Genomic DNA, 27,763 nt, shown 5'->3' with positions numbered 1-27,763 from the left:
TCTTATTTTTTGTTGTTACTATTTTTTAGTTATTTTAGGTTGTGACCAATTCTTTCTAATCTGTCAAAAAAAGATTTAATGTAAGGTATAAATAAGTAGTATACACTAAAGTTTTTTTTTTGAAGATTACAGAATATAAAGCAAGCTTCTCTGGAAATGTAAAATCTAAGTCTAAATAATTCAGGGGAAGACTTTCTATAGCGAGTAATAGTAGAGAATTGATTTATATCCTTTCTAGAAGCCTTGGAATTATTTTTTTAATGTCATCTTTTTTTTTTAAGATTTTATTGATTTATCTTTAGAGAGGAAGGGAAGGAGAGAGGGAGAGAAATATCAATGTGTGGTTGCCTCTCGTGAGTCCCCTGCTGGGAACTGGCCCGCAACCCAGGCATGTGCCCTGACTGGGAATCGAACCGTGATCATGTGGTTCGCAGGCCCATGCTCATTCCACTGAGCTATGTCAGCCAGGGCTAATGTCATCTTTTTAAAATATTTATTTTTTCAAGAGAGGGGATGAGAAGGAGAAAAAAGGGGAGTGAAACTCTCATACACATCTGACCAGGGACCAAACCTGCCACCCAGGCACAGGCACGTGCCTTGACTGGTAATCAAATTGGGGACCTTTTTTACTTTGTGGGATAACGCCCAGCCCTCTGAACCACACCAGTCAGGGCTGGATTATTTATTTATTTTTAAATGAAGGTGAAGTCGGGTATTACAATGCAAATTTGGTCAAGTGTAGGGAAATTTAATACATTTAAAAAATTGAAAATAACTTGTTTTCTCAAATGTAAGATATTATTTATAACTTGAAAGTTGCCTATGGTTATTGTGTTGATATAGTTTTAAAGGGTTTGTCATTCATAATAATTGACATTTAATGTGTGCTTGCCATGCGTATGCCATGCTCTGAGTGCTTTACATGTGTTAACTAATTTAATTGTGAAGTGAGATAAAGGCATTGTAGAATTTTAAGTAGCATATGTTTATGCCTGCCCTTGCCAGTGACCTCCACCATGCTGAATCTAACTGTCTGTTTCAGGCCTTGTTTTACGTCACCTGTTAGCACCGTTTGACATGGTTGGTCACTCTTTTCTCCTCAGGACACTGTGTCCTCTGCCTTTGCAAAGGCACCTCACTCACTGGTATTCTTCTGCCCTTACCCCCTGTTCTGCGTTTTGTTTGTTGGTTCCTCCCATTCTTCCTAACCTCTTCATGTTAGAATGTTCCTGGGTTTTGTTCTCTACATTTTTCTCAGGATTGAGCCTGTCCAGTCTTAATGTCTAAAATACTGGGACTCCCAAATGTATATGTAGCCCAGACTTTTTCTCTGACTCACAGATTTGCATGCTCAGCAATCTCCTCAATGTCATTATTTCATAATGCGATATTAATTGGGTATCCAATAGTATTCCAAAGTTAGAATGTCCAAAATCCAAATAAGATAGGATTAATGATTTTCAAAAAAACTTGGAGTAATGTGCCTCAGTATAGAAATAGGTGGAGATCAGCAATTGGTTTTTATAACTCAAGCGAAGTATTGCTTACTTTGAGCTTAACTTTTCTTCTTAGTTCTGAGCCACTCATACTACAGTACAAGTAGTACTCTCCTCTTTCTCCCTCCCTTCCCCTCTCTAAATATAAGTAAATAAAATCCTTAAAATTCCATTTCCTTTTGTTTTTTTCTTTTAAGACCTTAGATTTAATGACAAGTGAATTTGAGTTGTAAGAGAAAGATCATTTTTCTGAAAGTCAAAATGAAATTCTTTTTCCACCTGCATTGTTTTTTAGGTATCATCTTTATCAGAAAGTGAAGAATCTCAGGACTCATCTGACAGCATAGGCTCCTCACAGAAGGCGCACGGGATCCTAGCACGGCGTCCGTCTTACCGGTGAGTGCTCTGTGTCACACGCTGTATGTGTAAAAACGAACTGCACAGAGACGGGTGTGTGTTTATTCAGGAAGGGGGTTGGTGAGACAGACAGATTCAAACCAGATTATAATGGGCCCGAGTTGCTCTTCTAAAGAGGAATTTAGACTTATCTTTTGGCAAAATATTAGATTTCCACATTTACTTGTACATGGTTAACTTTAATAGCAATATGAAAGAAGCGCTATAGATTTTATGTCTTGAATTACTTTGTGTTCTCTTTCTTAACTTCTGACTCTGGGCTTTTGTTCCTCATCTGGCCCTTTGCTGAAACACGTTGTTCTGCATTCTCTGTAACTCCTGCATATACTTGAGGCCTTACTTCCTCCTGGAAACCCTAATTACCTTCTCTCCAACCTCCCAAACACCTCCAGGGCCAGATTATGTCTTTTTCTCCTGGGACATCCTTTCACTGACCTGTTACAGTACTTATCCAGTTGGAAATCCAGTATATTTAAGGGCATGGCCCATATGTTATTTTCTGTGATCCAAGAGCCTAGCAAAGTGACCATACAAGACTAGTATCAATAATTGTTGAATGAATGGAGAGCTGAAAGTAGTACGACTGATTGACAGAAAACTGTTGAAATAGTCTGGGTGATTTCATATGGGTAGTGGGATAGCTCTGGAGTGGGTGGACTTGAGACATTGCTGTTGTAGAATTGACAAATCTGATGACTAGGTAGATGGTAGGGGGAATAGGAAATGAAATCCTGTCTTTGAAACATAAGCAAATGCAGTAAGTTTTTTGATGTTATGAGAGAACTACTATCTAGGTCATTCCTGCCTAATAGAATGAGTAAGAAAGACTTTATAAAAGGTGTGGTTTAGATCACCATCAATCTGATCAATTTTTTGAGATGGGGACAGGGAGGAGTTTTGCAAAGGCAGGAAAAGAGCTTCTTAGACTGAGGGAACAGGGTAATCAAAGGTAGGTTTTATGGAAAAAAGAAGGTTGCCCTGTTCTGGAAATTGGGAATTTAAAGTGCAAGGAGGAAGGGAAGGTTTATCAAGAAAAGGTAAACAGGAGTCAGATTACTCAGGACCTTGTTACAAAATGGAAGGAGATACAAGCAACAGGAATGGTCTGTTAGTTTGCAAATTGTCAATTCCTCACACTCAGTTCCTCTGCCCTGTATACAAAGGGTGAGCAGAGACCAAAGGAAAACACAGACCACTACAAATTGGTAGTTGGCAAATTTAATAATAAGCTAGAGAACTTACAAGTGGCTGCACAGTGATTAGAGCTTCTTCTCCCTGCCCCACCAGCATCTTAAAAGTAACTGGGTTCAGTCACATACATCATTACGTATGAGTGATCACTGCTCTGGCATCAGTTTGTGGCTGCTACAATCTGGCCCTTTTTCTAGGCATCTGTGTACCAGGCAGGCATCAGCAGGAATTTCCATCATTCCCTCTCTCCGGCCTTGTGGGCCACGCCACCACAGGAACAGGGGCAGGAGCATTGGGAGGATCTACATACTCTACAGAGTAGCACTCGCATTTCTAGAGACATTAGGCTGGTGGGCAGTGCTCCTCTGTTGCAGATAGGTGTGTCACTTAGTCACAGTGGGGTCTGAGCCCTGGCAGAGGAGAGTCAATGGTGGCTTTTGACTAGATTTTGGGCGAGGAACTTCTACAGCAGTCTGAATTTTAGAAAGCGCCACACACACAGACACCATATTTTCTTCAGTCATTGTGGGCAGTGTTTTAGTTATCTCCTGGAGTGTTTGCATTTCAGACATGATAAGATTTATAACTTCAAGGGACAGAGAAAATGCAAGTTTTCTTCTAGGAGTTTTGAGGTACATTTCTTTTATTATCACACGTCTAGTGTGATTGCTATTTGAAATGTTCCTTTTTATTAAGATGGAGTGCAGAATGGGGCACTCCATGTGCTTTATTGTCAATTACCACACATCATCCCCTTTGCTCACCTCACTTTCCCAGGGATTCTTCCTCTTAGCATCCTAATCAGGCTTTGTCATAGCACTCGGCTCTTAATCCATGACAGTTTATGACCTCTTACCTTTGCAAAATGACATACTGCGGTCTCTAGCTTATTATTCTTCTCTCCCCCCTTGTCTGCTAGTCCCGAGGCTGGCAAAGTAGCGGACATCTGCATATTCTCCTCTCTCCTCAACCCTTCCTCCAACTTACCAACTCAAGCTTTAGCCTCTAGATGGGCATGGTGGCCAGCCAAATGGCCCACAGTATAGGCCAGCCCACTGCAGCAGCCATTTGTTTCTCTTCTTTGCCACAGTGCATTGTGTATAGTTTTTAAAAAAGTATTAAAACATAGCATTTTCAAAATATCCCCATGCTCACTTAGTGGTCCACAAGCATAGCATCTAACATACAGACAAATCCTTCCCAAATAGAGGTTGATGGCCAACTGTTAGTTCGAAAACTGGCCCTGGTACACAGATGTCAAGAAGAGACCAAAGACAGAGGCAGACCACTCCAGATTGGTGAATGACAAGTGTAATAAGCAAAGGAACTTACTTACAAAGCTTGTTTTGGGTGGCTGCAAGATGGAGTAAATCTCTACACCACTGCCAGAATCTTAAAAGTTTACATAGAGGCCTTAACTGGGTTCAGTCACATGTACCATCCAGGTGGTCTCAACAACACCTTGCTCTCTTAAGGTTGTGTCCTTGGGAACAGCTCCCACTGTGAGAATAGTAGGCAGAGTACACATTCCAAGGACTGAGGAGGGGATAAGGAGGTTGGTTGGTTTAAGAGAGGGGAAGGGAGGGAGAGAAACATTGATCGTTGCCTCCCCACTTGGAGACCAGACCCACAACCCAGGTATGTGCCCTCACCTACAACCTTTTGCTTTGCAGTATGATGCCCCGCCCACACTGGTAAGGGTGGGATGAGGATACCAGAAGTGGAAATTCTGGTTCATAAGGCAGTTCTGTTTTTTCAGTTTTTTGAAAAATGTACTTCTATGCTTTTTTCATACTGGCTGCACCTGTATGCATTCCCACAATACTGCATAAGGGTTCCCTTTTCAGGGAAATGTTATTTTAATGTTCTAACAATTAAGTGTGAAATCTCTTGAAATAAATGGAAAGATGGGAACTCAGCAAAAAATAGAAAAGGAGAAAAATATAGAAATTTTAGAGCTGAGAAATGCAGTAACAGCAGTAAATCCTAACTGAATGGGTTTGATAGGAGACTGGAGGTAAGGAGGGAGTCAACTTCAAAAATAGATCAATAGAAATTATCCAATCAAAACAATAGAGATTGGAAAAATTACAAGGTTTTAGGGTCTTATGAGATAATACCAAAAGGTCTAACATATATAAGTCACAGGAGAGGAAAACGTATGTTGCAAAAAATATTTGAAGAAATAATGGCTAAAATGTCCCCCAACTTGGTAAAACCTACAGATTCAAAAAACAGCAAACTCTAAATAGGATAAAAACAAATTCCTGCCCAAACATATCATAATCAAACTGCTAAAAACTGAAGACAAAAATCTCATGAGCATTCAAAGAAAAGGACACGTTACTTACAAGGAAACTAGTGTGTGAATGACTACAGATTTTGCATCAAAATCCAAAGAGGCCAGAAGGAAATGAAATAACATTTGAAAGTGCTGAAAGAAAAGAACTGTCAGTCCAGAATTTTGTATCTAATGCAAATATGGCCCTGGCTGGTATAGCTCAGTGGATTGAGTGCGAGCCTGCGACTTAGAGGATCGCGGTTCGATTCTCAGTCAAGGCACATGCCTGGGTTGCAGGCCAGTTCCCTAATGCAAATATGGAGGTGAAATAAAGAGTCTCGGATAAAGAAGGAAAACAAAGAAAAATCATGGAGAGCAGACCTGCTCTAAAATAACTGCTAAGAAAGTTCTTAAGAAAGAAAAACTTGGAAGGTTAGGAATGAAGAAAAAGCAAGATGTGGGCAAATATAATGGGCTCTTCTATTGACTTCTTTAAAATATATTTAATGGTTAAACAAAATATGACATTGTCTGGTGAGGTTTTCAATGAATGCATATGTAACATACAAGACAACGACACAGTGATCATATTGGAAAGGTATCACTTTGTTGTCCACCTGAAACTAACATAATATTATTATATGTCAAATATAATTAAAATTCTCAAAATATATAACTACATCATAAAGGAGGGAGGAATTAAGAGATTTATTATAATATGGTGGTACAGTTTCTAAGGTTTACTTGAAATGGTGAAGTAATCATTCTGAGGTATCTATGTTGTAATACCCGAGAACTACTACTAAAAATACTATATAAAGAGATTGTTCAAATACACATAGATAAATTAAAATTGAGTTCTGAAAAGCCTTCCAGTAACCCAAGAGAATGTAGAACTTAAAAGCAAATAATAAAACAGTAGATAACCAATTAAGAACACATGGCTTATACTAATAAAAGACAGATCATAAAATTCTAGACCAATATTCCTCTTGAATCTAGACACAAACTTCTCAACAAAATAACAAACCAAATCCAACAACATATAAAAGGTATTATACACTGATGAAGCAGAAACTACCCTAGGAATGCAAGGTTGGTTTAACATTTGAATACATAATATTCATAGAAAAAAACTAACAGTGATTATCTCAGCACATAGAAAAGCATTTGACAAAATTCAAAACCTTTAATGATGAAAATGCTCATGAAGCAAATAGAAGGGAGCTTCCTCAAGCCTAATGATTAAAGTCATCTACAAAAGCCTATAGCTGATACCATGTTTATGGTAAGAGACTGAATGGGTCCCAAAGGACAAGAAAAAGCTATGGGTGTCTGCGCCCATTACCTCTATTTAATATTGTACTTAGGCAGTTAGACATGAAAATGAAATAAGAAGCACCCAGGTTTGAAAGTAAGAAACTAAACAATTAGCAGATGATATGATCTCATATACAGAAAATTCTAAAGAATTCACTAAAATAAAACCAATGAAAAAGTTCAGCAAGGTTGCAGGTTACAAAGGCAATTTACAAAAGTCAGTTGTATTTCTATACAGCAGCAATGAACAATCCAAAATGAAATTAAGAAAACAATTTCACTTATAACATAAAAATGTATAAAATACTTAGATTTGAAAATAAATTTATGAATTTGTTATATTTAGCTATAAATTTAGTGAAAGAAGTATAATACATATGAAAACTACAAACTTTGAAAGAAGTTTTATAAGATCTAATTACATGAAAAATGATCATTTCTCAGCCTTTTGGCTAAGATCAAGCAAAAGATATGTAAATAAGTGAAAAGGTACCCACACCATCAATCAGAAGACTAAACCCTGTTAAGAGAAATCACCCAGTTTAACAATGAGGAGAGCCCTGACCAGCGTGGCTCGGTGGGTTGGGCATCATCCAGCAAAGCAAAAGGTTGCCAGTGTGATTCCTGGTCAGGGCACAGGGCCAGCCTCTGGTCCGGTTGTGTGTGAGGGCAACAGCCAGTGTTTCTCTCCCTCTCTCTCCTTCCTCTCCTCTCCCCTCTCTCTAAAATAAATACTTTTTTAAACTCTTAAAAGATGACTGGTTGCTGTGTGGAGAATAGACTGTAGCAAGAGAAGGGTAGCCAAAAAGGAGGGCTTGCAGAGGCTATTATGATTTCTGGTCAAGAGGTGGTAGTGGCATGGACTGAATGCAGCAGTGAGAGAGGTGAGGGTAGGTAAGAATCCAGATATATTTTTGAGATAGAGATGATAGAACTTGCTCATGAATTGGCTATAGGTTGTGAGAAATGAGAGTATGACTCCAGAATTTTTGGAGAATACAGTTGATAATTACTTAAGTGGGGAAGGCTTCCAGGGGTGGAAGGATATCTGACATTAGGTTTTGGATGTGTTGAGTTTGAGGTGCCTATCAGATGAAAATACCCCATAGGTAATTGGATATAGGAGTCTGGAGTTCAGGAGAAAGGGTTGGGGAATACTGTTGGATGGGTCACCAGTGCACACACAAGGTGTTCAAGCCCAGGACTGGACTATCACCAGAAAGACCAGAGATGGAGAAGTCATCCAAAAGGCTTTCTAAGGTTCAGTCAGAAAGGTGAGGAAAAATATAAAACAATGGCAAATAATATCTCTAAATGCTAAGCAGTAAAAAATAAAGCAATTACCCTGGCTGGTGTAGCTCAGTAGAGTAAGTGCAGGCCTAAGAGAATCGAAGGGTTGCCGTTTCGATTCCCCATCAGGGCACATGTCTGGGTTGCAGGCCAGGTCCCCAGTAGAGGATGTGCGAGCAGCAATCAGTTATCGATGTTTCTCTCCTTCTCTGTCTCCTTTCCTTCCCCTCTCTCTAAAAATAAATCTTTTTTAAAAATAAAGTAATATATACAATTTAAATAGTGGTATTCTCTGAGTGGGGGGGAAAGGGATTGGTGGTGACACTGATGTATATATGACTTAATTCCCATTAAGATAAGATATCTGAAGCAAATGGCAACATATTAGCATCTATTGATTCTTGGTATGTGATGTTTTACTTTCTGTACTTTATACTCAAAATGTTTTATAACTTAAAATGAAAAAGAAATGGGCACAGTATTCCACAGTCTCTAGCTAGGCTGGTAGGCAGCTTGTTAAATGGATTTGGGAGCTCTCTGTTGCCTGCTTATGTAGTCATTGGGCTGCTAGACAGGAATCTGGGGTCAGTAAAAGCTTCAGATGATTCTGAGACATAAGCAGGTTTGGAAACAACTGTTACTATTCTGCAAATGCCTGACACAGAGTTCGCTGAGACTGTTGTCTCCCTGTCTTGTGTATGGGGCATGTGGCATACAGCCTATGGCAGGGGTGTCAAACTCATTTTCACCAGGGGCCACATCAGCCTCACAATTGCCTTCAGAGGGCCAAATGTAATTTTTGGACTGTGTAAATGTAACTACTCCTTGACAGTTAAGCGAGAGCTCAGCGCTGCCACCAGGTAGAAACAAGGTACTGGCCAGATAAAACAAGGTAGAGGGCCTTGTGTTTGCCACCTGTGGTCTACGGTTTTATTGGGTCCTGATGGGAAGACTCCAGGAAGGAGGCCAAGCTGGAGAAAGCTCTTAAGCATGTTACATAAAAACAGCTGAAGGAGCCCTGGCTGGCATAGCTCAGTGGATTGAGTGTGGGCTGCAAACCAAAGGGTCGCCAGTTTGATTCCCAGTAAGGGCACATGCCTGTGTTGCGGGCCAGACTCCCCAGTGGGGGCCACGTGAGAGGCAACTGCACATTGATGTTTCTCTCCCTCTCTTTCTCCCTCCCTTCCCCTCTCTAAAATTAAATAAAATCTTAAAAAAAAAAAAAAAAAACTTCCACCAAAAAAAAGGCTGAAGGAACTAAAATGATTTGGCCTTAAATAAGACCTTTAACAGTTGTCAAATATTGCAAAGTGGGACATGGATATAGAATTATGGTGAAGCTCAAATTTCTCTAGCTTCACTGAGTGGAACCAGCCTCAGCCTGGTCGGGGCTCTAGCTGTTCAGTAATTGAATGGGGTTTGCCTTTTGGACGCCTTATTCCTGGAGGTAGACTACGGCTGTTAGTGAGTGTAGAGCGCCAGTTCCCGCCCAGGCTGCAAGGATGGCAGGGGTAACATGAGAGGTCCCTCTCAATACCACATGGGTTTTTTGTGTGTGATTCTGTTTTTGTCACTGTTTCCACACAAGGACATTTCAGTTTTCTGATTTTTCTACAGTGAACATGGAATTCTTGAGTAAACATTTTTTCTTTTTTTCCCCCAGAACAAATAATGCTTGTTCTCCCTCTCTCAATGTATTCTGGAAGACCTTTTCAGGAAGGAATCTCTTCCCATCCCCTCATTCTTGTCATGAGTCCCATTTTACTAAATCTAAGGGATACCTGTGGGATCTTACTTACCTCTTCTTGTTAAAATAAGTAATTTTATTTCTCACTCATACTCTGCACTTCACTAGTATTTCTAATCTTGTTTCTTTCTGAAAACAATGTTGAAGGTTGAAAAATTAAATTTGATCTTTTGAAAAGAAGGTCTCTGGCACTATTTAGAAACTGTTGATTAATGAGCTGTTCATAATGGAGCTGTCTCTCTTGTAAGGGCAGTGACATTGCACACCTACGAGGCCCTTGTGCATTGAAAGGCATCTGTACGAGTATTTGTTCAGTGTCTCTCGTCAGATAGCCTTAAACTACAATCTAACTAACCTGCAGTGACCATAACAGAAGTAGACAAAAAGATTCTTTGATACATTGTAGGTGTCTAGTAGATTACTGTACTTTTACCCAGAGATTAAAAAGTTTTACTTAGCAATTTCTTCATATAGGCATCCACAATGCCGACATTAATAGAGTTCTATTTTTCACAGAAAAATTTTGAAAGATCTATCTTCTGAAGACACGCGGGGCAGAAAAGGAGACGGAGAAAATCCTGGAGTCTCTGCCGTCACGTCTATGTCTGTTCCGACCTCCATCTATCAGACGAGCACCGGACAGTACAGTGCGTATAGGAAAACTCCCACCCGCTGCACACACGAAAGCTAGCCTTTCCGTGGGGAGAAAGGGTGTGTGGGGAGACTGTCGTACTTCAACAGGGATGGTTCTTTTTTTAATAGTGAATATTTTAATATTCTTTAATATTAATATTAAAGTGAATATTATTTAATAGTGAATATTATTTAATATTAATACTCTTTAATATTAAAGAATATTAATAGGAACTGGGAATAATGCAAAGTACTTTTTTGACAACATCTCTCTTATTCCTTACAACTTTGTGATGTAGGCAGTTATCGATTTAGGGGGGGACTGAGGTTTATAGAGCCAGATAGTGTCCCTAACGTCCGTCGCACAGCTTATTAAACGATCCACTTAGTTTGGGGTAAAAGTCTCTGAGTTTTGACAGATGCATGGAATTATCTAATCACCACAATCAAGATACAGTTCATCACCCCAAGCAGTTTACTTGGGCTGTCCATTTGTAGATAGACTCTCCCTCTCCTCCTAACTCCTGTTCTTCGAGTCTACAGTGGAACCTCAGTTCTCGAACTTAATTCATTCCAGAAGGCTGTTCAAGAAGAAATTTGTTCAAAAACCGAATCACGCCTGAGAGACGCGTGACTAATCATACAGGTATGAAAGGGTTATCGAGTCAAGAACTGAAGTTTTGTTTAATAGCCCAAGACATTTCCTCCATGAACAACTTGGTCAAGAACCAAATTGTTCAAGATGGGAGACATTTGAGAACTGAGGTTTGACTGTAATTGGCTCTTGCCACAAAAGCCATGTTCCACCTGACTAGTCACATTTCCAGTCCCCACAACCACTTTGGTTCACCCTCACCTGAGTTACTGCAGTAGGTATCCTGCTGGTTCTCATTTTAAGCCAAGTGATTGACTTAGAATGTCAGTTAGAGTACAGCACTCTTGCTCAGAATCCTCCAGTGAGGAAGATTCTGTCACACTTAGAGTAAGCCTTACAAAGTACTGCATTCAGGAGCTGGCCTTGCCTACCACTCTGATTCCATCATCTCCTGCCACTTCGTGGCATTCTGGCCACACAGGCTTTCTTGCTGTCCCTTCAGTACAAGAAACTTATTTCTCCCTCGGGATCTTTGGGTTGTTGTCCCCACTGCCTGGCACGTCCCTCTGCCTCCAGATCTTCCCATGGCTTGTGTCCTCACTCCTGCTGTGCTTAAATGTTGCCTTTTCTGAGAGACTACTCTTTTTTAAATATGCTGCTCCTCCCCTTAGTTTCCTGTATTTTTTAATATTTTTGTTACACTTTAAAAAATACATAGTTCAATTATAGGTTGTGATTATTGATTAGCTTATTTATGAAGCTAATGTGGGTAAGTTCCTCACAGGAAAAAACTGTCTTTTTTATAGCTGTATCCTTAGTATATAGTGCCTGACATATGCTTTCAGCAAAATTTGTTATGAGTAAATGATTTAAAGAATAGAAATAGAACACCTCTTTGCAGAAACATAACAAACTGGGAATGATGACGGCAAGGAAGGAAGCTTAGGGGCAGAGGTTAGAGGCAGGTGGGAGGCTCACTTTCATGTTTAACAAAACTATTTTTACTGTATAAATGTATCACTATTTACCTGCCAATTTTTTAAAAAAAATAGTTTTCAACTACAGTTGATATTCAATATTATTTTATATTAGTTTCATGTGTACAGAATAGTGGTTAGACAATTACATAACTTACAAAGTGATGCCCCAATAAGTACCTACCTGGCACTATGTGTAATTGTTACAGTGTTACTGAATAGCTTCCCTGTGCTGGAACTTTACATCCTGCTGACTGTTTTGTAACTACCAAGTTGTTGTTTTGGGGTTTTTTTCCTTAATTCTCACCTGAGGATACATTTATTGATTTTAGAGAGGAAGGGAGAGAAAGAGAAATACTGATGTGAGAGAGAAACATCCGTTGCTCTTGTCTCCCTTACATGCCCCGACCAAGGATCGAGCCCACAGACTTTTGGTGTACAGGGCGGTACTCCAACCAGCTGAGCCCCCTGGCCAGAGCTGCCAAGTTGTATTTCTTAATACCCTCTCCTTTTTCATCCAGTCCCCCAAGCCCCCTCCCCTCTGGCAACCACAAGTTTGTTTCCTACATGCCCCCAAATTTTTTAAGGCACTATATTAGCAAGTCTGCAGGGAATATGTGCCAAGACCCCTAGTGGATGCCTGAAACCACGGATAGTACCAGCCCCCATTACGAGGTACCTTTTTCCTGTACATACAGTAACTAGTGTTTAGGGCAGCATGATCCAGTAGAACTTCCTTAATGATGGACGTGTTCTGTGTCTGCATTGTCCAGGACAGTAGCTGCTAAGTCGTGTTTGACTACTGAGCACTTGAAATGTGGCTGGTGAGACTGGGAATCTGAATGTTTTACTTTGTTTAATCTTAGTTACTTTAAATAGCCACATGTGGTTAATGGCTACAGTGCAGATTTAGAGTAAATACACATGTTAAACAAGAATAAGAAGATAGGTTGCAAAAACTAAAGCAATCCTGATTTATCACATATATTTAATATCAAAAGATAGAGTATAATTTCACATATTTTGATACACATTAATACAGCTGACCCTTGATCAACATGGAGCTTAGGGTACTGATCCCTCATGCAGTCAGAAGTCTTGATACAACTTTTGACTGCCCCAAAACTTAATTACTAATAAATAACAGCCTCCTGTTCACCAGAAGCCTTATTGGTAACATAAACTGTCAATTAATATATTTTACATATTATATGGACTGTATACTGTATTCTTACAATAAAGTAAGCTAGAGAAAGAAAATGTTAGGAAAATTAAAAGGGAGAGAAAATTCATTAACAGCACTCCATATATTTATTGGAAAAAAACCACAGATAAATGGATCTGCACAGTGCAAACCTGTGTTTTTCAAGGGTCAGTTGTAGATCAGCTGTGTGGGCCTGGAGGAGACTAGGAAGGACGTGCGCCAGCAGTAGTGGCCCCCTCGGGCGGGCGGCAGTGTAGTCAGTAGAGATAGGTAATGGGACATTTATTTTGTTTCATCTGCATGTTTATATAAATATGTGTGTGTAGGGGGTGTCTTATGTGTTGCAGGAAGAAGACTGAAAGTACCTGCTGATAAAAGTTGAAAACAGATCTCTGCATGTAATGTAGAGGTCATTATGTCTTTATTTCTAAAGTTCTGTAACTTGAAGTAGAATGAGGTAATATTTTTTGTGTGGTAGTGGGGGGTGATAATTAGAAACTTCTGAAAATTTTATTTTAAAAGATATTATTTATTTATTTTCATAGTGTGAGGGAGAAAGAGAGGTAGAGAAACATCAATGTGTGAGAGAAACATTGATGGGTTTCCTCTTGGCCCGTAACCTAGGCATGTGCCCTGACTGGAAATCAGACTAGCCAGGGCCTGAAAAATTTATTTTTTATTAAAATACACAAACAACGTTTTTGGCTTCATAGCAGGCAAAGCATATGGGAGGGGGCGGTGTTTACATTAATTATAATCTGAAATGAGGGTATAGAGCTGAGACATCAGATTCTGAAGGGGATTTATTATATGGGAGCTACATAATGCTAAAATGTTATCTATTTGGTCATGCATTATGGGCATCACATTTAAGGTTTCAGGGGGAAAAGATTAACGTAAGTATAATTCAGTGAGAGGTGCTTGTGGGGAGTTGAGTAATGTGATCTGTATAGTGGCCTTCTGATGACTTAAATTTATTGGTGAAAAGTAACTGAATAGATTCCATTTTTAAAGTATCACTTAGTGACATTTAATGTCTAACAGCAGTTACCACAAGAGAGTGGAGCTGAGAAACAGAGTAGGAAGATTTTTTTCAACTTATAACCTTTTATCCTACTTGATTTTTCCCCTATGGGCATGCTTACCTATTAAAAATTATTTGTGTTACAGTCTTTTATGCCGCTTTTGAAAAATTTTACAAAGTGGATGAATGTGTCCTTCCATTTATTTTTCCTTTAAGTTAGCATTAGTGCCCTCTTACTGCTCCAGAGCCACTGTGACATTAGCCATTTGCATGCAGTGGCCTGTAAGATCCCAAAATGGGACTTTCAAGCCTGTTTTAATAGTGTTTGAAATTGTATGAATCCTTTGCAGTTAATGTATTGAATAGCCTTATAATAGCTATGTTCTCTCTTTGGTTAAAGTTGCCATTGCCCCAAATGGAGCCTTACAGCTGGCCAGTCCAGGCACAGATGGAGTACAGGGACTTCAGACACTAACCATGACAAATTCAGGCAGTACTCAGCAAGGTACAACAATCCTGCAGTATGCGCAGACCTCTGATGGACAGCAAATACTTGTGCCCAGCAACCAGGTGGTTGTACAAAGTAAGTATGTTTAAGTGTCTGTAGAAAGCATCCCAGAGCACTTTCAAAGACATTTATGAATTAACTCATTCTTTTGACCACACAGCTGCATCAGGAGACATGCAGACATACCAGATCCGTACCACACCTTCAGCTACTTCACTGCCACAAACTGTGGTGATGACATCTCCTGTGACTCTCACATCTCAGACAACTAAGACAGATGACCCCCAGTTGAAAAGAGAAATAAGGTTGATGAAAAACAGGTGGGTGGCAAACTATAGTACCAGAATGGTAACATTTTTGCAAATCCCAGAACATAACCAGATGTTAACTGGAATTGTGTATTAGAAATAAGGAGAGAGGTTTATATCAGCTTTATTTCACAAGTGTTGGATTACACCTAGCGTATTTCCAGTGGATCAGTGAGTCCCGTTGCTCACTCTCTTTATTTAGTGTATGACCTAGAGTCTTTCATTGTTACTGTGTCCCTTGAATAGCACTGCTAAGCAAAGCTTTTCGAACAATGTATTTTGTTCTTGTTGGGCCGACAGTTAAATGAAAATAATAGTCTGCTGCTGCCACACAGCAAGAAGATGAAAGAATTAGTGGGATTCTGCCTAACACCTAATTTACTTACTGACACAGAAATGCCCTTAAAAATTAATCTTGATCATGAAAATAGATAAGCAGTTTAACCCCCAGAAACATTTGCTTTCATTTTCACTGTGTTTTAAACATTGTGTATGCACTGTATGTACATCAGGCACGATAACCACTGGTTATTTGAGAAAAACCAGTGGGTAGCCTCCTACAACATGTTCAAGGGGAAAAAAGACACCAGTAAACTATATTAGGAACAAAAAAGGGCAAACAACTACAGATACAACAAATTCTTTAAATTACAATAGGATTCATTTTCAGCTCCTCACCAATATAATTAGAATAAAAGGATAATTTTTCTAGAGCAATGAAAATTACCATAAAAGGCCAGATGAGTGCATTTTTTTCTTTTAATCCTCACCTGAGGATATAGATATACTGAATTTAGAGAGAGAGAGAGAGAGAGAGAGAAAGTGAGGGAGAGAAATATCAATCAGTTGCTTCCCACATTCACCCCAACCAGGAATCAAACCTGCAACCTAGGTGTGTGCTCTGACTGGTGGTTAAACCCACAGCACTTTGATGCACAGGCTGATGCTCCAACTACTGAGCACCCCAGCCAGGGCCAGATGGATACATTTAATTCAAGATAAAATGTTTCTTTACTAAAAACTAAAAGCAAGCATCACTATAAATGACCTTGGTAAAAAGGCAGAGGCTGTTGTTTTGGAGGACCCCACAAATGTTGTAAGATAAGGAGATGAAGTTACGTAAATATCAGAAATTAAGAGTTTTATTTCTTGCTTATGATATAATTGTATACTTAGGCAATCAAGAAGAGTTGTTAAAAGTTACTAGAATGAGACTTCTCTTTCTGACAATATGACCTCAGTTACATAATATTTCTGAAGCTTGATAAAATATAAAAACCATATTTTTAAGTGATTGGATAAGCCTGCAGAAAAGCAAGAGAATTCTTTTGAGGTTGGGAATGTACCAGAAGCACAAGATGGTGAGGTTAACACACACTGACACAGCCCCTGTGTAACCTGGGGATAAGTTTGGGTCTTTGCGGTTGGTATAGGGTTAGCACGCAGAGGAAACTAGGGACAGAGCCCGGGACCCCACTCTGCAAGCATGGAAACTGGACCATGAGGTCAAAGCCCAGTGAGTGCTACAACCATAAGCATAGAATTATAATTTTACAAAGGTTTCAGGTCCATAGTGCTCCAATTGCTTGGAAGAAAACAGTCTCAACACAGGCTTTAGTGAATTCTCATACACTGAGTTCTAACAAATACGAGTTGAAAAATCATAGACTACCCAAGGAATCAGACCTCCATCAATAGTATATGCCAAACCTTTATATGATTTTCACAAAAAATCTTTGTAGTATAAATAATATTATTTCACCACCACCTGCCCCCCCCCCCCTTTTGGGATGAGGAAACTAAGGCCTAGAGAGCTTTGCTCAGTGGTAGAGGTTGTATTAAAACTCGTGTCCAGGTTTCAGAGTCCAGAGTTTTAGATAATACTACACTTCCTTTCGGGGGAAAGGCAGCAGGAAAAGCAGACAACAGAGCGAGGTTTGTAGTATCTTCAGTTATCTAATGGAGAGAGGAAAAGTATGTATAGTTGAAGAAAAATATGTCCTTGAAAATCATCAGAGATCAAAAGACCATAAAATGGTCCTAAAAATTGGAAAACCAAAGATACATTCGTTGGCTTAGAATATCCAGGAGAAGTATCTACAAACTATTCCTTTGGAAGCTTGAAAAAGAACTAGTATAATGGAAATGCTTACCAGTTTAGTAAAACAGGAAAAGGAGGGAAATTACAAGGATTTAAATGAAAAAAGTGGTGGCCCCTATGGAGCACGCCTTCTCCTGTCGATACCCCACCCCCCCCGCCCCAGGAGTGGTTTCCTTGCCTCGCTCTCTCCCCTAAGCTCCAAGGCCTCTTCTTTTTGCCTCTGTAACTTGTTTCCTAAGCCCATTTCTTCTACAGCTCACTTCTACCTTAGTACTTCCTAAATAAACTTTCCCTTACAGTTTGAGTCTTGACTCTGAATTCTCTCTTAGCCAGAACTCAAGTACCAAGGTTACTGAACCTAGGTACAGTCTGACCCCACTGGTCTTAACACCTGGTGCCGTTCCACTGCCAACGCTTCCATTTTGTACAACTCCTAGGAATACTTTTCTGATTAGTGGAATGGAGTGTTGTCCAATTAATGAGACATTGAATAAAACCAGTTGGCTCTTTAAAAAAAAAAGAGCAGTAAAAAAAACCCACTATTACTGTTTTTTATATAATTGCGTATCCAAAAAAAAAAAAAACCCAGCCCTGGCTGGTGTGGCTCAGTGAATTGAGAGCTGGCCTGTGAATCAAAGGGTCGCTGGTTCAATTCCCAGTCAAGGCACATGCCTGGGTTGTGGGTTTGGTCCCTGGGAGGAGGCATGTATGAGCGAAACAAAGAGTGGATGTTTCTCTCCCTCTCTTTCTTCTTCCCTTCCCTCTCTCCCTAAAATAAAATCTTTAAAAAAAAATAAAGAATCCCCATGGACTTACACAAAAATTATTATTAAGTAATGAGTTTTTAAGGTTTATAGATACAAAATCAGTTTTCAGAAATCATATTTCTTCATATTAGCAATCAAGAGTTCAGTGCTTAAAAGGCATCATTTATGTTATCAACAAATAAAATACCTGAAAATAAATGTAACAAATGATATCCAGGACATTTATGGAAAATACTGTAAAATATTTCTGAAAGATATTAAAGAAGATCTAAATAAATGGAAAAATACACTGTGTCCATAGATGTGGAAAGTCAGTATTATAAAGGTGGCTGTTTTTCCCCCAATTGATCAATAGATTCAATGCAATTCCAATCAAAACCCAAACAGGTTGGTTGAAGAACTTAACAAATACATAATAAAATTTATGGAAGAGTAAAAAAGCCAAAAACAGCCAAAATATTCCAGACAAAAATAAGGTGAGGAGATAATCAAGTATTATTTAAAGTTGTGGTAATCAAATGCCGTGATTCTGGCATTGGGGTAAAATGAGCACATGAAATCTGGGTATGAAAGGGCAGATTAGGAGGGGAGGATGGACTCTTCGATAAATGGTGCTAAAACAATTAGTTTTGTATATGTGGAAAAAATACTGGATTTCTTCCTCATAGCATATGCAGAAAAACTATTCCAGATGGATTTTAAAAAATGAAATTTTAAAACTTTTAGGTGAAAATATAGCATCTCATGGTTTTAGATAATAGGGAAAGATCCCTTAAAAACTCACACACAGACTTCCAGCCAAGATGGAGGCGTAGGTGGAAACACTGTGCCTCCTTGCACCACCAAGTTTAAAGACAACAAAGTTTTAGCAACAAAACTGCAGCCAAACACAGAAAATTGAACTGTACAGAAGTCTGACAACCAACTGTTCAGCCAGACCAGTAAGAGGGGTGGAGCCAGTGGCTGGTGGAGCAGTGTCGCACAGGAAAGATTGGCCTGAGGGACCAACCCAGGAGTGGAGGCAGCAGTTGGCAAATCCCAGGCATGGGGTGGCAACAGGCAGACCCAGTGAGGTTGCAAGGCGGCTGGCTGACCCAGTCACACATTCACTTGCAGACAGACTAAGCAAAGGAGCGAACAGTGAGACAGACTGCTCAGGCCAGGGCCCCAGCGACGGGAATTAGAGCCTGAAAGCACCAACTGGAAAGACTTTCGGGGTCGAGGTGCCGGGAAAAGCTCCCAGTCCCACAGAGAGTCTGTTGGAGAGACCCACAGGGTCCTGGAAGGTGCACAAGCCCACACACCCGGGAACCGGCGCCAGAGGGGCCCAATTTGCTTGTGAGAAGCAGCAGAGGGGATTGAAATCTGAGAGAACGCAGAACTCTCTGACCCCACTGTTCCCTCTCCGACCCCACCCACACACACAGCCTCACAACCCAGCAACTGAGTTTCCCCACCCTGGTGAACACCTAGGGCTCTTACCCTCATACATAACAGGCGTGAACAGACCAAAACATATGGCTCAAGAACAGCTCAAAGCCCCAGAGCCAATAAATCTAAGCAACCAAGACATAGCTAACCTTTCAGGTGCACAGTTCAAACCACTGGTGGTCAGGATGCTCACAGAATTGGTTGGTTTTAGTCACGAATTAGAGGAACAAATGAAGGCTAAACTAATTGAAATGAAGGGAAATGCACAGGAAATCAATAGTGATAGAAAGGAAACTTGGACTCAAATCAAGAGAGTGGACCAGAAGGAAGAACAAAACATCCAGCCAGAAAAGAATGAAGAAACAAGAATTCAAAAAATGAGGAGAGGCTTAGGAAACCTTCAGGACAATTTTAAACGTTCCAACATCCAAATTATAGGGGTACCAGAAGGGGAAGAGAAACAGCCACAAATGGAAAACTTATTTGAACAAATAATAAAGGAGAACTTCCCCAGTCTGGCAAAGGAAATAGACTTCCAGGAAATCCAGGAAGCTCAGAGAGTCCCAAAGAAGCTGGACCCAAGAAGGAACACACCTAGGCACATCATAATTACATTACCCAAGATTAAAATGAAGGAGAGAATCTTAGAAGCAGCAAGAGATAAGGGGACAGTCACCTACAAAGGAGTACCCATCAGACTGTCAGCGGATTTCTCAAAAGAGACCTTACAGGCAAGAAGGAGCTGGAAAGAAGTATTCCAAGTCATGAAATCCAAAGACCTACAGCCAAGATTGCTTTATCCAGCAAAGTTTTCATTTAGAATGGAAGGACAGATAAAGTGCTTCTCAGATAAGGTCAAGTTCAAGGAGTTCATCATCACCAAGCCCTTATATGAAATGCTAAAGGGACTTATATAAGAAAAAGAAGATAAAAAATATGAACAGTGAAAGGACATCAAACTCACAGTTATTAACAGCCACACCTAAAACAAAAGCAAACCTAGAGGACAGCTAGATCAGGAGTGGAACCATAGAAATGAACACATGGAGGGTTAGCAACAGGAGAGTGGGAGGAGGAGAAGGGGGGAGAAGGCACAGAAAATAGCATAGACGGTAGGTAGAAAATAGGGGGGAGGGCAAGAATAGTATGGGAAATACAGAATCTAAAGAACTTGTGACACATGGACATGAAGGAAGACGGGGGAATGGGACAACTGTGATGGCATAATCAATAAAATATATTAACAAAAAACATTAGCATAGATTAATGAATATTCATTAAAGTAAATAACATTCATTAAAAGATAATGTGAAGTAAGTAAAAATATAAGCTTCAGACTTATAGAAGATTTTTAGAACAGATCTAGCCCCCCCCACAAAAAAAAGATTTTGGGGGCGGGGGAAACATAAGAAGTACAAAGCAACTGGGGAAAAAAGCTGGCAAAATATACAGATGGGCATTTCTCAGAAAGCACAAATGATTAATAATCACATGAAAGGTCATTTACCCTTATCGGTAAGGGTGTATAATAAATGTAAACTTACAAATAAATGTAAATACCACACACTTTGGGTACCATCTGTCCCCAGTCCAACCAGGAGCTGGCAGTGATTTGAAGAATGAACCTCACTGCTTATGGAATTATAAATTGGTGCAGCCACTCTGTAAATTAATTGCCCCATACCTTATAAAATTGACCTGGGTATGCCCTGTGATTTCAGCTGTTTTACCCTGTGTATATGACTGAGAGAAACTTTCGTAGAAAGTAAACGTAAGACTGTTCATAGCAGCAGAAATCAGAAAAGCCCAAATAACCATCAATAACAGAGTGGCTACATATATTGTGATTTAATTTATATAATGTAATAGTGTTCATTTACAATGGTGGAGTGAGTGATCACAATATCATGAATAAATATTAGAAAAGTGAGTGATGAAAGCAAGTTGCAGTAGCGCACATAAAGTGTGATATTTTATAATAAATTTTAGGGAAAAAGTAAACTAAATGATACATAATTTAGGAGAAATAATAACCTAGACTTCCAGTCAAGATGGCAGCATAGGTAAGTGCAGCTTACCTCTTCGCACAACCACATGAAAATTACAACTAAAATATAGAACAGTCATCACTCAGAACCATCAGAAATAGAGTTGAATGGAAGTCTAACAACTATGGCATTAAAGAAAACATCCATCCAGACTGAGCTGGCAAGCTGGTGTCACCCCTGAGACTCCACCAAACTGGCTAACACTGTTAGACTCGCCTTAGATATCCCCAGAGACTGCCCATCCAACTTATGGGCCCACCCAAGCTGCTTTTCCATAAGAATGACTGGTCTTGGCTCAAGCTTCAAACAAGCAACAAGCAACAGCTGGCCTCAATGAGTTCCAGACCCACCACTGGCAGCAGCCAGCCCTAGATTCACAGCTTGGCTTCACCTGGGAATCCAATCCCAACATAGGTGGGAGTTGACCTTGGCCTGCGCCACCTGGGAAACTCCAGTGCCTGTGCACCCAGGAGGCAGCTACAGAGCACCACCACCCTGTACCTGCACAGCTGATCCTCCACCGAGGGCAGAGGCTGGTGGTAATGGTCATGGACAGTCCTTGCAGCTGACTGGCCTAGGTAAGTCCCTCCCATTGACCTGTCAACAACAACCAAGGCTCAGCTACAAGAGGAGGGTGTACTCAGCCCACACCAAAGGCGCACCTCTAGTACCCAGCTTGGGTGATAGGGGAGGCTGTGCCACTGGAGCCTACAGAACACCTACTTCATTAGGCTACTCTACCACGACAGGAGTCACAGCAGCTCTACCTAATGCATAGAAACAAACCCAGGGAGGCTGCCAAACAAGGAGACAAAGAAACATGATCCAAATGAAAGAACAGATCAAAACTCCAGAAGAGCTAAACAAAATGGAAATAAGCAATCTATCAGATGCAGAGTTTGAAACACTGCTTAAAAAGATGCTCAAGGAACTTTGTGAGGACCTCAGCAGCATAAAAAAGATCCAGTCAGAAATGAAGGATACACTAATTTAAATAATGATTTACAGGGAGACAACAGTAGAGTGGATGAAGCTGAGAAATCAATGATTTGGAACATAAGGAAGCAAAAAACAACCAATCAGAACAAGAAGAAGAAAAAAGAAGCCCCCCCCCCAAATGAGGATAGTGTAAGCAGCTTCTGGGACAACTTCAAGCGTTCCAAAATTCACATGATATGGGTGCCTGAAGGGACTACTAGAAAGAGCAAGAAATTGGAAATCTATATGAAAAAATAACAAAAGAAAACATCCCTAATTTGGTGAAGGAAATAGACATGCAAGTCCAGAAGGAAATAGACATGCAAGTCCAGGGAGCACAGTCCCACACAAGATGGATGCAAAGAGGCCTACTCCAAGACATAATTAAAATGCCAAAGGTTAAAGATAAAGAGAATCTTAAAGGCAGCAAGAGAAAAGTTAGTTTACCTGCAGGGGAGTTCCCCTGATACCATCAGCTGACTTCTCAGAAGAAACTTTGCAGACTAGACGGGAATGGCAAGAAACATTTAAAGTGATGAAAAGCAGGAAGCTACAGCCAAGACTGCTCTGCCCAGTAAAGGTAACACTTAGAATGGAAGTTCGCAGACAAGGAAAAAATACAAGTTCATCATCACCAAACCATTACTATGTGAAATGCTAAAGGGACTTAAAGATCAAGACTATGAACAGTGAAATGGCAAAAAATACATATCTGTCAACAATTGAATCTAAAAAACGAACTAAGCAAACAAGAACAGTCAAAAACATGGCTATAGAGAGCATTTTGATGGTTGCCATATGGGAAAAGGTGTCAAGGAGAATGGGTGAAGAGGTGACGAGGTTAAGAAGTACAAATAGGTAGTTAAAGGATAGCCATGGGGATGCAAGGTGTACAGCACAGGAAATGGAGTAGCCAAAAAACCTATACGCATGACCTTGGCATGGACAATGGTGTGGGGATTGCCTGAGGGAGGGGGGAGTGCTGGTTAGAGGGGGGCAAAGGTGGAAAATTCAGGACAACTGTCATAGCATAATCAATAAATTATAGTGAAAAAAGTAAATGATACATAATTTAGGGTCATACACATATATACTAAAACTATAAAGAAACCCAAAAGATTGCAGCTAGTAACTGCTACTGGGTGAGAGGCAGGGGTGTGGATGGAATCAGAGTAGCACAGAGGGCCAACAGGATGGGTAACATTTACCCATGGTCTGCTGGGTAGTGGGGTACATGTGTTCATTTTATTAATGCTTTATAACATATCTATACCACATACAGTCTTTGGTACTGCTTCATATAAAATTTTAAATACCGCCCTGGCTGATGTGGCTCAGTGGATTAAGTGCTTGCCTATGAACCAAAAGGTCACTGGTTCGATTCCCCATAGGGCCATGCCTGCGCTGTGAGCCGGGTCCTCAGTTGAGAGCGTGCAGGAGGCAACCATTAATGTATGTGTCACACACTGATGTTTCTCTCCCTCTCTCCCTTTCCCTCTAAGAAAAAAAAATCTTTCAAAATTAAAAAAAATTAAACTACAGTAATTTATAAGCAAATTCAGTAAGTTGTTAAGTAATACTACATTTAGATTAGTGACAAAAGTCTTAAAATACTTGGTAAATATAACAGGAAAGGCATAGGATCCACATTTAAAGATCTTATTGAGAGGTAAATAGTACCTGAACAAATAGAAAATACTGTGTTCTTTGATGAAGACAGTTCTTTGATGAAGAGAGTATTTATTCTAAAGAATATATTCTTCAGAAATCACATAAATTTAATGATACTCAAATTAGAATCTTTGTCGTCTTTATAGAATTGGAGACAGTAATCAAGAAGTTTACCCGTAAGAAATAAGTATTCAACAGTAAAAACCAGAAAGAGGTTACTTCATCTTGTTAGGCCTGGAAACGCGCACTAAAGCCACTGTAATGAAAACTTGGTGTCAGTGAAGGGGCAATAACTTTAGCAAATAGCTTGCTGTGCTGGTTAAGTATATTTATGGAGGAAGTGTATTTGTGGAGTTGTGTGTCTTTTATTAAAGACACACAACTCCACACTTAGAAGGAAAATTATATTGGATTCCCATGTTTTTATACCAGGAACAAAAATAATTCCAGATGGATTAAAGATTGAATTGTGAAAATAAAGGAGAATTTCCAAGATAAAATTTTAAGAGACACATAGTGCATGGTATTTTAAGCCAAGAAAAAGACTAAAGAGCACTTATGACACAAGATACAAAAATATGGGAAGTCAAATGATTAGAAAACAGTGTGAAACTAGGGAAAACATTAATACAATATGTATAATGCACAGGAACTTCCTAGGTTGTTTATCTTTCTAATAATTTCTTATTGTAAAATGGCCAAAAGGTATGAAGGGACAAAGGGTATAAATACGCAATTTACAAAAAAGCAGATTCAAAAGACCAATAAAATTTTTGAAAAATGCTCATCTCACTAATAGCTAGGGCAATGAAAATCGACAATAAAATGTCCACATGGACAAAAAGTTATGTACCAACATAGAAACTGTGTGTAAAAAATCAAGTTGTAGATAATATTACATATACATCATAATTATAATAACTTTTACTTCTATTTATATGTGTATAAAACTTGTATGTGACTTCATAGACATGTTTTAAGAGAATATGTACAAAACTGAGCATTAAGTACTTTTTAAATTTATTACAATAAATTTTATTGAGAAAATTTATTTTTATTAAAGAATTAAAATTAAGATTCTGTGGGTCAAAAATTAAGCAGAGGACCCATAAATTTCACTCCTGGGTATTTGTCCAGGAGAAATGGGACATGGGTTCCCAAAGAGATGAGCGCAAGAGCACGCACAGCGGCCACAGCCAGGAAGCACCTGAGACAGTGGATCCGCAAGTTGTGATACTCATACAGCGAGAATGAGGTGAGCCCCCAGGTAGAAGGGAGCAAACTAGTGCACAGCAACACAAATGGGCCTAAAAAATACACCGAATGAAAGGAGACCAGCACGCCCTGGCTGGTGTAGCTCAGTGGATTGAGCGCAGGCCTGCAAACCAGAGGATGCAGTTCAATTCCCAGTCAGGGCATATGCCTGGGTTGCAGGCCAGTTCCCAGCAGCAGACCCACGAAAGGCAAACATACATTAATATAAAATAAAGAAAGGAAAAAAAAGAAAGAAAGGAGACCAACACAACAGTACACAGTGTATGACTGTTGTCTGAAGTTACAGATTAGGAAAAATTTCATTTATGGTAACAAAATCAGGCAGTAGTTGCTAAGGAGTATTCACCAGGAACAGGCCTGAGAACTTTCTGGGACAATAAAAATTTCTTGGTGTGTGGGTTAGTAGGTATATGCATTTGCCAAAACTAGTTGAATTCTACATTTAATATCTATTATATATTTCACTTATATAGATGATACCTTAATATTTTTAATGGGAAAAGAAAAGATGAGCAGGTAAAATTGCCACAGTGCATTTACCACTTAAAGAAGGTGAATTTTTCCTAACATTGGTTTTTAATGCTCATATTTAGAGAAGCTGCTCGAGAATGTCGCAGAAAGAAGAAAGAATATGTGAAATGCCTGGAGAACCGAGTTGCCGTCCTGGAAAATCAAAATAAAACTCTTATAGAAGAGTTAAAAACTTTGAAGGATCTTTATTCCCATAAAAGTGTTTGATTCTTAAGAAAGTACTTTGTGGACTTGCCTAAAAATTAGATGGATTTTTCTTTTTAGTAGAGTTTTATAAATTAAAAGGTCAAAAATGAAGCTTTTACTTAGGCTTTTGCAACTCAAAGATAAATGTCTTTTGCAAGAGATCTGGTAACAGGATAAAGAGGAAGGGTTCTCAAGGAGGATGCTGGCTCAACTGGAAGCTCTGTAAAAATTAAACATTCTCACGAAGCAGGACATGAACTTTCTTTCACCAATTTGAATTTTCTAAATAACAGTAGTTGTCAATAATCCAAAAATGGCAGGTAAGATGAAATTCAGTAAATTTTAAAAAATAAATCAATTTATCCTATAGGTTTGCATTTCTTACTGTTTCCTAAAATTTATTTTTTCAATTGTGTGCACGTGTGTTTTATTTCTGCCAATAAAATCTAAATTACAAATAGAAAAGCTAATACATAACTAAATATGAATAATTATGTGTTCAATTATGTATACTTGTTCTATTGTCACATCTTTTAAAGAGGTGTTTAAGTTTGTTTATTGGACTTGAGAGTGTTTTCAAGGCTAGGTTAAACAATTTCAGAGTTCTTGTCGTAACAAGTGTCCAAGGTACAGGAATGGGGTTGTGGTGTTTTTGTAACATTTTTTATCAGAACGGAAAAGAGAGCTGTTTAAAAGTTTGATACTTTTAAATAGTTTGGTTCTGGGCTATTCTGGGAATGCTGGTTTTCTACACATATATAACATGGTTTTTTGAATCTATTATGCAGTTGAATATACATTACTTATCCTGTTGTGCTTTAATAGAAGGGGGTGTTTACAGGCTCTTGAGGTGATGTGAGAGTATTTTTTAAAAACCTTCTGAAGACGCATACCAAAGTTTTCCCAGAGGATTTTATAATCAGTTTAATGCAAGGTTTATCAGATTCTAAAATAGTAGTTATTAAAGCAGTTTTATGTTAGAGACTATTTTGTAATGTTGTGAATGGTACATTTATAAAAGTGACTGCCAATATATTTTTATAGCTAATCTTTATAAATTCTAAAGTTGAGTTTTTAATGATAATTTTAAATGTTTATATAGTTTGTTTAGTAAAAAAGATATTTTGCATCTCAAAGTATCATTTTTGTATTATGGGAAGTAAAGTTTCAGTTGGCTAATATCTGGAATCTAAGTTTTGTATGCGGTTTTTCCAAGTTCACAAATGCTGTCAGTACACCAGTGCTTACCATCTGTGCTCCAGTGTCTGTACACTTTGAAACTGTACTGCGAAACAACTGTGTGCTTCTTATACAATATGTATCATATTGTTGTCTATGAAATTAAAGAACGTTTGATAAAATCAAGTTTGCTGAATGTAAAATAGACTGCTTGATATATAAATGACAAGCTTACTGATAGCTGTTATGCTAATTATACTAAGTATAACACATTACTAGTTTTAAGATGAGGATAAATCTACAATTCTAGTCTACATAACCTGTTTTAGGAGAGGACATGCTTGTATGTTTTGATTCACACAGAACCAATTACAGCCCTTACTGCTGTGACTCAGTGGGTTGAGTGTCATCCTGCAAACCAGAAAAGGTTGTGGTTCAATTCCCAGTCAGGGCACAGACTGGGTTGGGGGCCAGGTGCCCTGGTTGGGGGTGTTTGAGAAGCAGCTGATCAATGTTTCTCTCCCTCCCTTCTGCTATCTCTAAAACAGATAAATAAAATCTTTTTTTTTAAAGAGCCAATTACAATATACTAAAGGTACGGAGAT

The 27,763-nt window shown here is 39.1% G+C and overlaps 1 protein-coding gene across 5 annotated transcripts in view; it reads left to right on the top strand.

The window, feature by feature from the left end:
- Nucleotides 1-27,344, top strand: part of ATF1 (activating transcription factor 1) — a 66,663-nt gene extending 39,319 nt beyond the window's left edge. For 2 of the 5 annotated variants that reach the window (XM_037030864.1, XM_037030863.1), the window contains exons 3-8: nt 1,792-1,892; nt 10,259-10,389; nt 10,953-11,021; nt 14,576-14,758; nt 14,844-15,003; nt 25,856-27,344. In XM_037030864.1, coding sequence (XP_036886759.1) covers nt 1,792-1,892; nt 10,259-10,389; nt 10,953-11,021; nt 14,576-14,758; nt 14,844-15,003; nt 25,856-26,000 — 789 coding nt within the window. In that variant the 3' untranslated portion in view covers nt 26,001-27,344. The remainder of the gene's footprint in view (nt 1-1,791; nt 1,893-10,258; nt 10,390-10,952; nt 11,022-14,575; nt 14,759-14,843; nt 15,004-25,855) is intronic. The other 3 variants (XM_037030867.1, XM_037030866.1, XM_037030865.1) reach the window with 2 other exon arrangements.
- Nucleotides 27,345-27,763: the final 419 nt, after the last annotated feature.

The sequence above is a fragment of the Sturnira hondurensis genome, unplaced genomic scaffold (genome assembly GCF_014824575.4).
Source record: "Sturnira hondurensis isolate 20B ecotype Veracruz unplaced genomic scaffold, ASM1482457v3 Scaffold0020903, whole genome shotgun sequence".
NCBI lineage: Eukaryota > Metazoa > Chordata > Mammalia > Chiroptera > Phyllostomidae > Sturnira > Sturnira hondurensis.
Note: the sequence above shows the minus strand (reverse complement) of the source record. Positions and strands in the feature narration are given on the sequence as shown.